We start from the raw sequence: 17,302 nt of genomic DNA, 5'->3' as shown, positions 1-17,302 counted from the left end.
GCTGAGTACTCAAGCAAGACATTTTCATCCAATCTCCCTCACAGCAAGCTAGCAGGAGAGATGGGGGAGGTACGGATGGAGTGGACAATGGCTGGACACTTCTGCTCGCAACTCCCTGAGAACATTGCGACTGTCCGTCCTTTCGCCCCTTGCTCCAGCTCTCTCAGTCCGACCCGCTGACAACGACAGCCACCCCCTTTACCCTCAAACCCACCGCCCCCGTCCGTCGCCCTCCCTGGAGAACCCGCCTCAAACCCACCTCGCATGACTGCACGCACACGTGTAACACACACGCACAGGTCTGCTCTCGCTGCGTTGTCCTGGGTGGTGATGGGTTGGGGAGGGAGGGAGGAGGGACGGACTTCCCAAAACAAAAACGACTCATCCTTCAACGCCTCAGCAGAAGAGGGCCACGTCTGTCTGTTTCTATTGGTGTGCATCATTAGTGTTGTCGTCGCCCACCCTGCCATGGCACCGCCGTCTCCACCTCCACCCTCAATCTCTCTACAGCCACTCTGAAATCACTAGTTTAGTCGCAGTAGAAGTAAACACTTTGTTAAAGCTTTAACTAGGCTTCATTCAATTCCATTCTCAACATAATGGTGCTCATTTATTTATTTATTTCACACCGCTACGTTTATTTATTTTCTCGTTCTCGAGAACTTTTCACATTGAGGTTAATTTTTTCCCCCAAAATATTATATTTTCTGTCATTCCTCTCTCTCTTTCAATGTGTGTTTGTGTATTGTCTTGTCTCTTCTGGAAAAAAACAAAAAAACAAAACAAAGATACTGTTCATATAAACCTGATAGTAAATAGTATGACTGCAAAAATAAACTAAAGGAGTGGGGAATACATACATACATACATACATATATATATATATATATATATATATATATATATATATATATATATATATATATGTGTGTGTATGTATGTATGTATGTATGTATGTTTGGGAGGTGACAGCCCAGAACTCGTCATGTTCATCTCTGTTCTTTCTCCAGCCCAACCTGCCCAGTCCTTGAATGCCCCCCCCCCCCCCCAAGTCCACATGACCTGTTATCTGTATTAATGTCCCCTCTGCTGAGATGATCCCATGTGTGTGACGTATACATGTAACATACAGGAGTAACTTGCGTTACAGCCTCCTGCCATGCTGATGAACTGATGATTAAGCGTTTGGTTATTTTCTTCCACTTCACTTCTGCTGTGAGTTCCATCACCTTCTCTCTTGCTGTTCCTCAAGCCATTTTGTGGTTTCCTTTGTCTTGTCTTGTTACTTCTGGTCTTTCGTAGGTATGTGTGTGTGTGTGCCAGCTTTATTTTTTGGAAGCATTAACCCTTTAAACGCCATCAAACACACAATGCACCAGCGATGGCCCTTTAAGACTTAACATGCACTCACTTCAAACCCGCCCTGCTCTCGTGCCATCGTGTCGTCTACATCGTGTACCAGTGCCCTCTCTGAGTTTTGTGGACAAAGAGATTGTTTTGTGCGTTGGACGTTCGATCCATTTTTACAGAGAAGGGGGAAAAAAATCACAGTTTGATGTTTAGAAGCAACCACTCACTCGAGCTGTCAGGCCTGTGTCATATGTCAGTGTTCAGCTTTAGCTTTAGGCCCTGAGCCCAACTCCATCAGGTACAACCAATGAGAGCTCATGTGTCCATGTCCATGTGTCAAATACTGTGCATTCCCCATCATCGTGATGTTCAATTAGTTGTTTGAGAAACCGTAAAGGAACACTCATACAACATACGTAATCGCTTTCCTCCTGGGATACACGTGAGGAGACTGGTACCATTTTCATGTCTGCACTCTAAATGTGCTGCAGCTGACTAGCTTAGCATAAAGACTGGAAACAGCTACCCTGGCTCTTTCAAAAGTAAAACAAAAACCTGCCTACAGCACCTCTTAAGATAATGGATTAAAACAGCATATCTCATTTGGTTAATCTGTACTAAATCACGATATCTGCAGCGCTGAATTAGAAACAGAGACAGGATGGCTGTTTCCCCCTTTTCCCACTATTTAAGCTAAGCTAACAGGCTTCAGCTTCACCTTGAATGGACAGATGTGAGAGAGGTATCAATCTTTTCAGCAAAAAGCCAATAAGCTTATTTCCCAAAATGTTACAGCATTGCTTTAAGACATATTCTTCCCAATGTAAAACAGGTGCACACGCCAACAAAAAAAGAAAAAGAAAAAAAAAAAAAAGAAATTCACATTTGGATAGCCACCGCTGTGACGATGGCGCTCGTGACATCACATTCAGCCGTCACCTCGCCGACCTCAACATTCCATGGAACATACATTCCAAACAGCCGCATCACATTCCAGACCAGGTGTGCGAGTGCCCTCCAGTATCCCATGTTGCACTAGGTGTGGGTGAACCGCTGACTTCATGTTGCCTCAAGGCGTGAGTGCAATGCAAATATGCCCCGTCCCCCCTGTCCCCCGTCCCCTCAGTTAACCCCGGTTGACCTCCCGAGTTATCAGCTGGTCCCACCACCACAGAAAGGCAATGGCAGACAATATGCAAACAGACTGCCGTGTGGACAGCCGTACCCAGACGTAGGATAGGAAGTCTTACAAAGACGACAAACACATGCAAACACAGTGAGAGAACATGTTCGTCTGCTGGTTCTGTTTGAGGACGTGCACAGTGCTCTCTGGGAACACCCTCATCTGTACAGAACCCTGTCCTCATGAATGCCCATCATCTTCATCGCCACCACCCTTTCGGCGTGGGCGGTTGGTGACATTGTATTGGTCTGTCTGTTTTTGAAGCATGCATTTGGTATCATTAATGTCACTCTTTATGTGTTGGTAAATCATTTAGGCTACTGTCACTACTGTGTGCTATGATCTCTCCACATCTTCCTCTCTTACACACACACACACACACACACACACACACACACACACACACACACACACCTATTCTCCAACCTACTCTAATTTCAGCACCTCTTAACACAGCTCTATCAATGCTTTCTATAAACACACACACATGCATACACACACAGCGAACAACAGGCTGATGATCTACAGTGGTGTAAATTTGACTGTCCAGTTCCGGCCATCTCTGTCCATCCGTCCAGCCACGTTACATCATGATGTTGTGAGACCGTGTCACAGAAGGCAAAACACAATGTGAAAAAGAATATATTATATTTATCAAAATTATAAATTGTACAACTGCACCACTACTGTACAGATCGCCCAAATGTGCACATGTGCATCTTTGATTTACAGGTACTATGTTCCTGTTACACTTTTGTTTTTTAGTTATTTTTGGGGATGTTTCTTTCTTTTGATCCGATCGCTTTCTGTAAAGAGAGGAACAACAAATGGAAGCGCTTGTATATTATGATTATTTTAGATTTTTCTCCATCGGTGCTGCCACTGATGGAAAAAGACAGTTGCACATTCTCCTGAGCATATTCTGAGGGCTGTGTTTTCTGTCCATTGAACAGCCCCTGAAGTGTGCAGAGGTGTGGAGATGCTTATAGTCTCTTAAGACCAGAGACATCGCTCTGTAAATAGGGACAGGAGATACAGATGTACCTCATTATGATCTAAAGGACTGGACAAAGTGGAGACCCAGGGAAAATGGAGAACTGGAGGGTGATGCGGAGCTAGAGACTGCAGAAGTGCAATGCATCCGTGCATTGTTTAGGCTGCCCTTTTAGATCTGCTACAAGTATTTACTGCCATGTTACGACGGGAGGAAATTAACGTTTTACATTATTCATTATACATACTGTTGTAAATATTGTGTGTGGAATGGTTCCCCTTCTTGCACAACGCAGTGCTGTTCTGCAGACAGAAAATGCAGCCTTAACTGTGCTGAAATGAAAAAAGACCAAAAAAAAAAGAAGAAAACAAAACATAAAGACTATTGAATATATTAAAGAGTTACCTGCCTGTTATTTAAGCGAATAAATATCTATATATGAGAAAGAACACACCTGTATACTGTAGACTAAATCTGTATGGAAATCTAAGAGAATTTAATGGGAATTAAGTCCAACACCTTTTGTCTGTATGAAAGAAAAATACATCAAAGTATTCTACAATAATAACTTTGACAAAGTCTGTGTGGTCCTGTGTTTTTTGTTCACAATGATGCAAGACTGTGCGTACATTTGAAACATCTGGAAAAGTGACACTTGGTCGATTGTTTTGAAAGAGATCCAGCGTTTATTCTTACTAACGTGCCTCACAGGCAGGTTTTCTAGCATGTAGAGCAGCTTTAAGGCCTCTGTAGAGTTTTTTTTTCACTGCAAGGGTAAGGGTACATGAATTATAATGAATGCATGCATGACTTAATGCATGAAAAAAACATGAATTATTTGATGTAGGTCAATACTTCAGGAATGCACAATAATCAAAAGTATCTCCTGCATGAGTTAATGCAAGAACAGTATGTTAATTAATGCAACAACTAAGGTATCTTATTAATGATGTCCATGTCTTCTTCACAGGGACAGGCAACAAATCTGTCCAGTCCCCGATTGATTTGACGGGTCACAAGGATGAATGATTCCAAAGTAAAAAATGGTTAAAAGTTCCAAATTGTAAAAAGTGAACTCTTCATGTCTGTTTTATTATTAAGCAGGTCTAAGCTTATAATAAACATACTGTGAAAGTATCTTAATGCTTAAGAAAAACACAAAGCTCATATTCAGGAACTGTGCCTTTACACGAGCCCTCGAGATTTCTGTACTGTTGTGATATCACAACTTTACAGACCCTTTCACAATTTCAAATTTAAACATTCTAAATGTCTCCCAGGTTGTTTCTGGTGTATGTGAACCACATTAGCTGATTTTTTTGGGTGACAGACCTAAGCTGTGTTTACTTCCTGTCAGCTAATTCATGCTTTATTCTAAATATGAGCTTTAAAATGTAGCATTCTGGTGTACTCTGAGAAGAAAATTAAGTGATAAGACAACATTTACTTTAAGCAAATACTAATTTATTATTCAGTATTGCAGCTCTAGTTGAACAGCTGGCTAGTTAGCTTTTTTTTTTTTCTTCAATCAATATTATTATTAACCTATATTTAGACAATATCCATTGAGACCGAGGTCTCATTTTCAAAAGTTTTAGTGATATAACAACACAAAGAAAAGAAAAGAAAAGAAATAAAAACAAGAAAGGCAGTAAAACAACCATGAATAAAACATCAAATATACATTTTCACATATCAATAATCATATACAATATGGTTAAAGTCATTCATGGAGTTGAACAAGTTGTGGCTGGTGAACCAAAATCCTTTTTTTGGCCTGAACAAGTCCTTCAAGGACTCGTTTGCACTGCTTAGCCATGTGCCTTTTTCTTGCAGGCCTTTCTGCCTCTACCTCCTGCCTGCTTTTCTCTGCAGCAGTAGCTGTTGCGGGCTGACACTCCAGCTTGGGAAAGATTTGTTGGGGTAACGTGACAAAAATATTACGACACACAACTTGATATGGCAGTTTAACGTTACTCTACCGACTAGTTACCTAACGTTAAGTTAGTTAAACAGCATATTACATCGTTCTTAGCAAACAAGACTTAACGCTACTTCAAAACTAGTGTTCGTTGCTGTAATGTAGATCCAGTGTCGGCGGTAACTTCAACTTGGAGTGAAAGGATGAAAAGTTGGGAATTGAAGACGGTGTAGACATCTTAACGCTGATTGGACAGACTCGACACGTCACATCAAAGATGTTCTATTGCGAAGATCACGACATAAAGCTCTCACTCCAATCTGAGAAACGCTGGCTCAGCGACAAGTTTGCAGGTGTGCTAAAGGTCATGGTTCTTTCTCTATTAGGGCACCTGAACCTTGGAACTAACTGCATGAAGAAATCAGGTATCCCCCCAAAAAAGTTTGAATTCCCTTTTATGTGAATCACTCCCTATGCAATGGAGACTGTTCGCATCACCCTTTTCTCTTTTCAGTTTGTCTATGTATATTGTATCAGGCCCTAACAAATAAACCACAAATAAATAAGTGTATGCCATATTTAGATTATTTTCAACGCTTTACCTTGCTGTCAGACAACCCTTTCTGCCAAAGAAAGCTTGGCTGAAAAGGCTGAAAAGTCGTGGGGGTGTTGTCTCCTCGTGATCAGGGCAGGAGAACCAATGGAACCTGGGAATGAAACGTTGTGCTTGTGCAACTGTAGAGAGGGATGTACACATCTCCTGTCTAATGGTAATTAAAAGCAAGAAGCATCAATCCTTTGTCTTGATTCGATGTGCACAACAAACCGCAACACTTCACTTTAGATCGCTGTATGAGACATTAACAATCTGTTCAAAAAAAAGTAATGAATGGTTTATTATACACTGATGCATTAGTTGGCTGTGTAGATAACTACATTTGTCAACTTAAGCTCTTCCTGACGGCACCCATAAGGCTGCTCGATGAACGGATAAATGACACTGTAGTAAATGTCTTCATAGAAGTCATAATCCTAATGAGTTACACCTCATTTACTGAATGTTTATATGCTGCTCATAAATGCTTTGACTATGACTATAGTGTCAGTGCTACTATTAGTTTGCTTTATATATTCAGCTTTTTGACAAGCTTATGGATATCCAAATATATATCTTTATCTTGAGTCTACAACAAAGATGAAATGAATACATGTCAGTAAAATTATCATTTCCATTTGACACAAGCAAATAAAACGGTTCCTGTTCATGTTTAATGGTCATTAGACTTATTTGACTTCTTGCTGAGAGATGGATGAGATGATAATATGAAGCTCCAATCAACAGCCTTAAGTTTAGCAAAAAGAATGGAAACAGCTATCCAGGCTTTCTAAGTCTGCCAACCAGCATTTCCTATCACTAAAAGATTAACTCATTAATTTAGTTTACATCGTATTTGTCTAATTTGTCTCTCCTGGTTGCCTGGCAACATGATGGCTCCAGTAAGACTCCAGTAAGTCACTAGACCCCACAATTTGTGGGTTTTACATCTCCGTGTCTCTATAATTTAAATATAATAATATTATTATTCTATAAAAAGGTGTAGGTAGGAATTCTTGTTCCCAGTCTTCAGGCTTTACTCAGCTAACTGGCTGAAGCTTCATTTTAACACACGGACATGAGAGTGGTATAGATTTCACGATCTGTGAGAAAGAAAAGGAGCTTTTCCCAAAATGCACAACTGTTCACTTATATCTGGACTTAAAAGCACCATCCTGGGAGACTTCAGAACAGTGCACCCTCTCAACGGTCTAACTCTAAAGCGGGGACTCAATCTGTTTGAGTCCTTTGCATAACCTGAGAACTGCTCATCTGAGCGACCTCACACTTGGTGGGGGTTATGCTGGGGACCCAAGGGAGTACTTTGTCAAATGTGATCACGTCACACGTTCAATATTAATACACTTTTAATAAGCTCAACCCTCTGTGTAGCAGCTGGTGCGGGAGCATGTCCTCCACGGTGGACCATTACAGGCCACAGCTCACCTTGGCTGCTGACTAAAACTACTACCGAACTCAGTCAGTCTGCTCCAAGCGGGTAGCGTTCCCTATCGTTAATGGTGTTAATCCCTCTAAAAGTTCAGCACGCATGTGAACGGCGATTACACAGTTAACGATCACAGTGTGATTTCTTTTAGCTGGCAAATATTCAGTAAAATATACCATCAAGTAATCGGCATTTATGCTTTTTTTAAGTCACCCATATCTTAATAAATCCAGTTGTTTGAAGATGTTTTCTCATTGATATAAAAAGACTTCCCAACACTAGATTTAATCCAATCATAATACATCATTAAAACTACTAATGAAAAGATTTGTTTTAACAATCATTTGAATTATGTGTTTTAATAAAGAAAAACTATTACTGTGAAAGTATCTTAATGCTTAAGAAAAACACAAAGCTCATATTCAGGAACTTACTGTAACAACTTACTGTAACAAAGTGACAGTAAGCATTTCTGATGGTTTAATATTCAGAGCAGTTGAAATAATTTTTAGGACGTTGGTAAAAAATAAAAGTATGGCGAATTATAGACCAGCTTCCATAATCAAACAAAAAACGGATCTGTATCTGACAATATGAATCATCGATGATTGGCAATTAGTATGGGTGGCAAAAAAAAAACGTGATCGGGGATCTCTAACAGTTATATTATCCCATTTTTCTTTTGTGCTGATTTGATCTGTGATCTGATCAGTGACTGATATCTGATGGGATCATCCCGCAAAAGGAGGGGTTTCCTATTTCAAACAAGTTGTAAGTTTTGACACTTTACTACATTGGGGTGTTTTGTAGCACCGAGACATGCTATGAACGATCCAGGGGTGACGTCACTGTACTTTTCCCCTACACCACACAAGAAGGTAGAGTTTACTTTGAATGTGTGTTGGAGGTGTGCTGGTCACAAATCACAGTAAAAGCTTTTTGTTTGTACCATTACTACTGCCACAAACTGATCCCATGAGCATAACTGGTTGATTAGACCTTTTTATATCCCCTGCTGTGAGGCAGGACAGTAGTCTGCTTAAGCAGACTGAGCTTTAGCAGACTGATCCAAGTCCATGAAAGCCCCCCCATCTGATATTAATTATATTAGACATTTTTGACCTGTCATGGTAGGAAAGTACAGGCATATTTAATAATATTAAAGGTATACTTCAGATTTTAAGAAGTGTGGTTGTATGAGCTACTTCTCCATAGTCAGTGTATTACCCTACAGTAAATGGAGTTTTGTGCAACAGACAGAAATACCAGCAAAAGAGCAAAATATTTACTCCAGTGGACGTATTTTAGACACCTAAAAACGGTTTAAGTGTACTTTACGTTTCGATTTTTTCAATTCCATACCTTGCTTTCAGACAGCTCTTTCCACCCGGAGCTGAAGCCATTATGTCCATCTGTGCTCTCAACTCACAAGACTCCATTGACAAAAAAAAGCAATCTTATCTCACAGATAACAGGGTTGTTGGTCTACCGCTTCCTCTACCAGTTAGTTTCTTTGTGTTGCTATGAGACTTTGGTGAATCCGAACTAGCCCTTTATAACACCAATTAACACAATAACACAATGAAACGGATACAGGTAGCGGTAGACCAACAACTCCTGTGTTCTGTGAGAAAAAAATTGTCTTTTTGACAATGGAGTTTAGTGGCTTTGAAGAGAACAAAGATGGATGTAATAGGTTCTGTTTACAGCCAGAAATGTCTGTCAGTCAGCAAGGTAAGGCATTGAAAATATTCTTCATACAGCAGTATGTTGCTACTGTGCTGGTTTCTTCAAACTGGGGATGACGATCATCATCTCCTGTAGGTACACTGACTATGAAGTACATCAAAAATATCAGAACTATCCCTTTAATAATGGCTGCATTCCACTCAAGGAGGTCCTGGTATTGTTTGTGCTGGCTCATTGGAATAGCTGAGCCAAGGTTATCAATTTCACCTGTGCTCTTCCACTAGGACATGTTTTAATGACTGCAATCTATTATAAAAACATTAAAGACATGAAAGTGACTGTAAAATTTGCATCTATGGTTTGAAGTAAATGGGCTTAAACATGGGCAGGATGATTACTCCCTGTGGGTCCCCTCATACTTCCATCAAATGAGGTCTTGGTCATTTGTTTTGACAACCTTTACCAGACTTGACCCAAATGTTCAGGAAAAGTAAGACCATTATCGGCAGAGAGCTTGCTGTTTAGAAAGAGAAAAAGAGATGCATTAATATCAACAGTACAGAACAAGACACAGTAGATATTAGTAACTCAAACATAATGAAAATAGTATTTATTTGTCCAACATCAAGGTCATTTGCCTGTATTCAAAGGGTATATACACATTTACATTTAGTTACACATAGCTGGCAATTCCACCACTTAAATCAGATCATTTTGGTCGTATTAACTTAATACATTCCAGTAAGTCAATATAGACAAGACATAATTATGAGACAATTAGGTCTCCAATAGCATCACATCATGAATAATTGAGCAGCTGTAGTCAAGCCCCCAAAAAATGCTGCATGAGCTAAGCTGAAAAGAGCTACAGATGTTGTGAAAGAAATATGATCACGCATACCATTTGTTACCGATACTACCTTTAAAAAAATACCAGGCCACGTTGGCAGCAGCTTGTCCAGCCTCTTCCCCTTCCACCAGCAGAATCCACTTTAGCATAAAGAAAAATAGGTGGCGCTAAATGAAAGCATTCTTTGTACAATGGCGCCGATTCACAAAGAGATCAATTCTTACCAAAAGAAAATATTTACAATCTTGTCTTTTTGAGCATTTCCAATTTGACAGCCAATACAAAATCTCTCTTTGTGGAGCTTCACCTTTATATAAACATCTAAGCATTCAGGATACTTTAATTTAAACTCTTATTAGATGTTAATTGAAATCAAATTATTTCCTAGAACAACAAACTGTAAATAAAATAAATGATAATAAAAGTAGTCAAAATCCACTAACTGGGAAGAACTCATCAAAACAGATAAACTTAGGTTGCTGCTGAACGAGGCCTGTGAAAAACAACTATAAAAAAGATCTGTTCTTGTCTGATCCTTACCATGGAGTCAAGGAGGTAAAGGTGTTCAGAAAGCCTCATCCCGCATGGTGGATCAACCATTACCTAGAAGAAACTGTCAACAAGGTTTAGCAGTAACGTGTACTCAATCCATCATCACACAAAAACACATGCACATTCAGCAGTTCTTAGGTAATCTTAACAAATTCAACGGTGTTCATCCACCCTCAAGAGGTTCAGTACAGAGCCATATCAAGTTCAGTCTCAATATCTGAAAACAGAGATAAGTACTTGACCCTACATTTTGAGCGATGTGCTTGCACTCTCTGCACATTTGGTGCAGAACTCCACTGAGACATGGTCCTTGTCCACGTGCAGACACACGCCACCCGCTGTCTCTTTCTCCTCCACTTTCACACGCTTTCTGGGCAAGGCGTAGTCGTGTTCGTTCGAGTCGGGCCCCTGGAAAAGGGAGGAAGATAATTTCATCCCATTCACACCGCTCAGCCTGGACAAGAGCTGGGCTAACATGCTCTCATTGGCCAGCACAGCCCTCAAGTACCTGGTTTCATCTTCCAACTCTTCCACTCTCTTGGTCAGTTGAGAATTTTCCTGTCGGAGCACGTTGTTTTCTGTTGACAGGATGCCAACTTTCTTCTCCAAGCTGTTGACATATTCTTTCTTCCTGAGACGATTCATTCTGGCAGCGATGGCGTTTTTGTTGATCATGTGGCTCGACTGGCTTTGCCTCTTCTTAATCCTTGACTCAGATAACATTCTATCAGGTGATGATGCTGTTGAAGCTTCAACCTCGGAATCTTCGTCTTTGGCGCTCAAACCAAGATCAGCCAACTCGATATCAAAGAGCGAGGAGGACGACGTATCTCTCTCAAGTGTCCATTTTAAGTCTTCAATTCCAAACAGGTCATCTAGCTCTATTCCAGCGGTGTCCATGTCATCCGACGGGAAACCCTCAGAAGGACTTGAGAGATCTTCCACGGTTTCCAACACTTCAACCTCCAGAGGCTGCACTCGTGTGTTGTTCATAGTGCGTCTTCTTCTGGTGATCATTGTGGTTTGACAGCTGGACTGCAATGGAAGCTGTCCAGAATATCTCATGAGTTTCCTCACCTGTTGAGACAACAAAGTACACTGTGAGTGTGTAATCTTGCAGCAAGTAACCAATTCTTTAATAATAATAATAATAATAATAATAATAACTTATCAGAGAAATCTATTATTGTGATAGCAGTTTCAGTCAGTGTTGCACAGTAAAGGCTGTCACAGAGTGCTTTTCTCCATTTCATAACAGGCTAATAAGGCGGGAGTGTGTTAGCTAAACGTGTCAGTGACGTTACTGGCTCGTTGTGCCTGATAGCTTTGTGCTAGCTAACGTTCGCACTACACGGTGTTTAACAACTAATGCTCTAAAAATGCACCCTGTCACATATAACGGATCTCATTATGTAGAATTCCACCTCTTTTTTTTAAAAAAAACTCCGACTTATTAGGTCAATAATCAAAAGAATGACATTGATATTCGTGAGCTTTAGCGTTAGCTTCCCAGCTGGGCCTCAGCTGAAACACAGATTTAGCAACTAGCAACCGTCCCCGCTAGTTACGGTGAATTCAAATACAAGTGAACATCTAAATTACCCACATGGGCATTTCTTAGCTCATTCAGACGTTAGCATGTTTAGCTAACAAGTGTTTTTGTCGTCGTCTGCAGCCATGAGGCCTTACCGTTACCGACAGGACTAGCGCGCTGATGACGCAGCGTTTTTGTTACCGGGAATCCTTCAACCAACTCACCGTCCCGTTAAATATCCTTAAAACCAGAGTGAAACTAGAAAGTGCTGCAACACATTCAGTCGACGAAGCGGCCCTGGTAGCTGGACGCGAGCTCAACCGCTCACAACTTGAACACCGGAGGACAATGGCGCGCGGTGCGACGCGTGACGAGAGGCGGCTCTGCGAGAACACTTCCGGCCAAGTGGTCAAAAAATAAAAGCCCTACTGAACTCTGGTCAGTGAGTGAGTGACCTACACATGTCAATGTTGTTGTGACAGTCTGACTGCTCATTAAATCCAAGGCCACGCAGTTGTACAGGACTGGCCATAAGAGCGGACCTTTATTACATTCGGTAATACACTGAACAAGCACTCGCTCCGGTGTCAAGCTGCTTACATCTATGTAATACCTCCGGTTTTCATTGCCGGGTATTTCAAAATAAAGGTCAGGTATAAGGCTGTTACATTACAAATATGGCCCAGACATAATGACCAGTTATATTAACCCCTCTCTGACAGAGTAAAAATAATAAACCAAAGCTTTATATAAGTAGTATATGTTGTATATGTGTTGTGTTGCATCATACACAAGTGTTTCTTTTACAATGTCACTAATACACTGTGCAATACAATAGTTATAATAGTTTCTGTCTGTATATATAATATTTCAGTTACTGTGAATTATTTTACTGTGAATTAACTTTAATTCTTTAGGATTATCTTATCTTATCTTTTCATTCAGGTCACCATAAATGTGCTTAGAATATACCCTGTTAAATTGTGCTTGCTTTATGAATTTATCTTTACATTTGAACTATGTCATTTAATGTAATTGTTGTAATGCTGCCAAGTCCAACGTGTCTTCCTATGATTCATTCATTCATTCACTTTAACCACTTATCCTTTTAAGGGTTAGTTTTGATAACAAACACCACGTTTTGTAGAAAATTCTTATTTTCTGTGTAATTGTAAGATATGACACTTTATTGTTGGCTTGTGGTCTCACGTTGTGAAATGATGTGGCTGATAATAATAATAATAATAATAATAATAACAATAATAATATATAAGGTTATTTATTTAGTATCTGAAAATAAAGATATTTATTTAGAAAGCCTAATTAAAACTCAATATCAACATTATTTCAGTTAGGGAACTGGAATGTGTGAAGTGCATAGATTGGGATTGGGAAATCAGAAAACCTTTTAAAAGGAGAGCACAATTGTCACTGATCAAAACTTGCAGTGTTGCTTTTCCTCCGTGTGTAGCCTATTTATGTAACTGTGATGTTTGGACTGTTGCCAGTTTTTCAATTTCTAAAATTTACAGTTGTATGATTTAGAAATTACACTACTTTCAGGTATATTTATTTATATAAATGTTTAAATAAATATGACATCCAATAATCTTATATCCTCAATTATAATAATGACATGGTTCAATAAATAAAAAGATATCCAAACGTAGTTTGCAAACTACAGGTAGCCTACAAACAGGATGTAAACATTCACTGACTTCCTGGGTTTTCATTGAAGGCAGCTGAAATCTTGACTTGACCGCAGTTTTTTTTCCAACGGCCCCTGCTGCTGCCGCCTGCTCTCGTCCACGTTCCAGGCGAGGCACAATTCATCACGAACAAACTTTATCGCAGGGCTGACATGTATAAACAGACCACCATTCACGCACACATCCACACGGGCGATTTAGAGTTTTCAATGAACCTAATCTGCATGTCTTTGGACTGTGGGAGGAAGCCGGAGAACTCGTCTAGCCCGGGAATTGAACCCAGGCCCCTCTTGCTGTGAGGCGACAGTGCTAACCACCATTAAGCCCTCTTCCTATGATGACCTTTCAGAATAAATAGAAAGGTCATCAGATTTAGTGTGATAAGTTCTCTTTTACCATTCACATGAACTCCATCACACATTTCTGTTGAAAAAAAGACTGCTCTAAAAAGGCAGTAACAGAATAAACATGGTGGTTTCCTTCATGGTTGTAAGTTGGTAGACACTTTCGTGAAAATAAGACACACTCTCCAAACACTCCATAGATCATACACTTAAAAACAACATAATCAAATTAATTCGTAAATCAAAATGTTTTATTGGCCATAAGAGCGCAAAAGAAAATGTATTACACACAAAAAAATCTGTTCTTTCAACAGTATCCCCTCTGCCAGGGTTTTCAACTGAAAGGCATCTACTCCGAAACTCTTTGTAGGGGCCGAAAACTGTATCAACAGTGCACAAGTTCACTTGGATAACAGGTGAAAGTAAAACAGAACCTCACTGTACACCATCTCAATGAATGAATGTCTATAAAATGTCAGATTTTTTTGGGGGGGGGACTTAAAGTCAGTTGAAGACATCACCTTGGGCTCTGGAAAACTAATACAGACTTTTTTTCACTGGTGTCAGACATTTCATGAATTGATAACTTAATTAGTGATAAAATTTGTTTCTATCCTTGATGATAGAGACAGAAAAGCAGCAGTTCATCACATTTTAGAAACTAGAATAAGTGACTGTTTGGTGTTCTTTCCTGGTGAATGACTCAGATAAATGTATTTTATGTCAATCGACTCATCGATGAATCAACTGCTTTACATATTTCATCCCTCGACAAAGTCTGCTTAGTACTGAAGTTGATTTATTTTGGGCATTTTGTTTCTTTGATCCAAGTGTCAAAACAACCTGGAACATAAGTTCATCAGTGGGCCAGCAGCTAATAGGATATATTTCACAGCTTTCTAACAACTCAAAAAAGTTGCAGTCCAGATTTCAGCTTGTTGACGTCACTGTGGTTCCATAGAAGGCCGTCAGCTGTCCTCACCGGTGCCGAGACTCCTGGGACAGTGTGCGTTGTGTTGCTCTCCAACTCCACCGGCTGGTCAAACACAGTCATCGTTGAGTAGTTTTCCACCATGAGGCGTGAAGGGTCATCTGACTGTCCGGGGATTTTACCCAGAGGGTAGTTCTTCCACAAAACCTTATCGGTGCACACCTGCCACGGAGAGCCTCTGAGCAACTTGGCCTTCTCAGCCTGAACATCCGCCCATTTGTACTCCTGGGAGGCCTCGCTCCTCTCCACCTCAGCACGCCGCGAATGGCCGAGGCGCCGCGAATGCTGCAGCTTCTCGTGCAAGCTCTCCAGTGTGTAAATGGGCTGTTGTTTCCGCTGCAGGGAAGTGTGGGGCTCCGAGTGTGGGGTTCCCTGTGTGTAGATGGAGCATAGCTGGAGCAGCCTCTGTCGGGTTTCCAGAGGGAGGGGATGCTCCATGTCGTCGAGGATCAACCGGAGCAAGTGGGGCGTGCTTACACAAGGAGCGTCCAGGCATGCCGAGAGCAGCTGCTGCCACCTCAGCTGGATGCGGTTTACAAAGATCCTGTCCTTCATTCTGGCCTTCTTCTGTCCCTTCGTCTCAAAGTGGTATTCAAATTTGTTGCTGTTGCAGATGATGATTTCTGAAATCCAAGCGGCAATGTAAAAAGCCCTGTGGGCATTTGGCTCCTTGGCGAGCAGCTTCAGTTCAACAGACAGCTTCTCCAGGAGGAGGAGAATAAAGGACGGCGAGTTGAGCATCTTCAGGAGGGGCAGCCAAAACCGCAGGAAGGCTTGAACAAGTCTGGGTTCAGTGGCACAGGCGCTGTCAGAGGCGTTGCAGCCCAACGTTTCCAGCTGTTCCGCAGTCGGAACCAGAAATCCGTCTTCCAGCAACACATCAATCAGCAGATTACTGGACTCCAGAGCAAACTGCTTGATCTCACCGAGTAACCAGGTCATGTCTGCAAAGGGGGCGGGCCACAAGTTCTTCTCTTTGTCCTCAGGGAGTCCATCAAAAGCCTGGTACTGCTCTTTTTCAAACGATATCAGAAGCTCCCGCGCCTTCTTGTAGGCTTCCATCTCTCTCTGCCTGGCGATGAGCTCATCCTCTCTGCGTTTCAGGTCAACCTCTTCGTCCTCTCCATCCGACTCAGACTCCCAGTCCTCATTGGGCCCTCCTCCCAGCTGTCTGGACCAGTACTCTTGCTGGAGCCACTCCAGAACCACCTTGCATCCCTTTCGACACCACTTTAAGGTTGGCAGCTTCCTGTGCGTGATGTCATGCCTCAGGTCTACCACCCACTCTGGGATGTTCAGGTTCCCGGCCAGCCGCCTCAGAGGACGGGCCGTCCTCCCCTGCTGGCGCTCGGTGATCAAATTGACGAACCTCACCAGTCCGGCTCCATAAAGCAGGACCAGATCCTCTCCGTCCAGCTGCCCGGACCGGTCCAGCACCTGGCACCTCACCAGGTCCGCCGTGCAGTCCACCGCCACGGGCGTGCTGTTGGCGTACCGGCCCCTCCAGGCGGATACCCTCTGCAGAGCAAACCTCTGTAAGGCGGAGTCTTTGGAGTAGAGATACTCCAGCACCTGGTCCCACTCAGCTTTGTTGGCCCACGCCACCACATGGCGTTTCTTCTCGGAGCTCTTCTTCTTCATTTTAGCGGCGGAAGAGGCGCGTGGCGGACGAACGTTAGCACCGAGTAGTCACAACGCTCTTATAAGCCGAGAAATGACGTAATGAAATATGTAATAAAAGTATATTTATATCGCAACGTCAGTGTGTGCAGAAAAAAACGATGTTATCGCATCCCGGAAATGACATGTTTACACCCGCTTCTTCTTCTTCTTCTTTGAGGTTTTGACGACAGCTTTGCATCACTGCTGCATCACTACTGCCACCTGGTGGAGGGAGTTAACTCCAACAGTGTGTCACATTTTCCTCATCAGTCCTGTTCCCCTCAGGAAGCTTAGATATTTGAAGAAAGTAGAGTAATTATTTTATTTATTAAAGCATCTTTCAAAACCTAGGTTACAAAGTTCCTTACCTAAGAATACATTAATTATCATTTATTAAAAGAACCAAATATGGGTGCAACACAAACAGGAGAAAAAAACACCATAAAAACAAAACAAAAGGAAAAACCCAGCACAAAAAAAA

General features: G+C 41.5%; 2 protein-coding genes across 2 annotated transcripts; both read right to left on the bottom strand.

Moving 5' to 3' along the window:
* Nucleotides 1-9,190: 9,190 nt before the first annotated feature.
* crebzf (CREB/ATF bZIP transcription factor) lies at nt 9,191-12,532 on the bottom strand. The gene is made up of 4 exons (XM_054609206.1): nt 12,340-12,532; nt 10,829-11,658; nt 10,570-10,642; nt 9,191-10,169 (listed from the first exon to the last, which is right to left on the bottom strand). The coding sequence occupies exons 2-3, from the start codon at nt 11,644-11,646 to the stop codon at nt 10,633-10,635; spliced, it is 828 nt and encodes a 275-aa protein (XP_054465181.1). The 5' UTR covers nt 11,647-11,658; nt 12,340-12,532; the 3' UTR covers nt 9,191-10,169; nt 10,570-10,632.
* A 1,897-nt stretch (nt 12,533-14,429) lies between these two features.
* Nucleotides 14,430-17,011, bottom strand: las1l (LAS1 like ribosome biogenesis factor). Its single transcript, XM_054609547.1, has one exon. The coding sequence runs from the start codon at nt 16,798-16,800 to the stop codon at nt 15,076-15,078; it is 1,725 nt and encodes a 574-aa protein (XP_054465522.1). The 5' UTR covers nt 16,801-17,011; the 3' UTR covers nt 14,430-15,075.
* Nucleotides 17,012-17,302: the final 291 nt, after the last annotated feature.

Source organism: Anoplopoma fimbria, chromosome 12 (genome assembly GCF_027596085.1).
Source record: "Anoplopoma fimbria isolate UVic2021 breed Golden Eagle Sablefish chromosome 12, Afim_UVic_2022, whole genome shotgun sequence".
Classification (NCBI taxonomy): domain Eukaryota; kingdom Metazoa; phylum Chordata; class Actinopteri; order Perciformes; family Anoplopomatidae; genus Anoplopoma; species Anoplopoma fimbria.
Note: the sequence above shows the minus strand (reverse complement) of the source record. Positions and strands in the feature narration are given on the sequence as shown.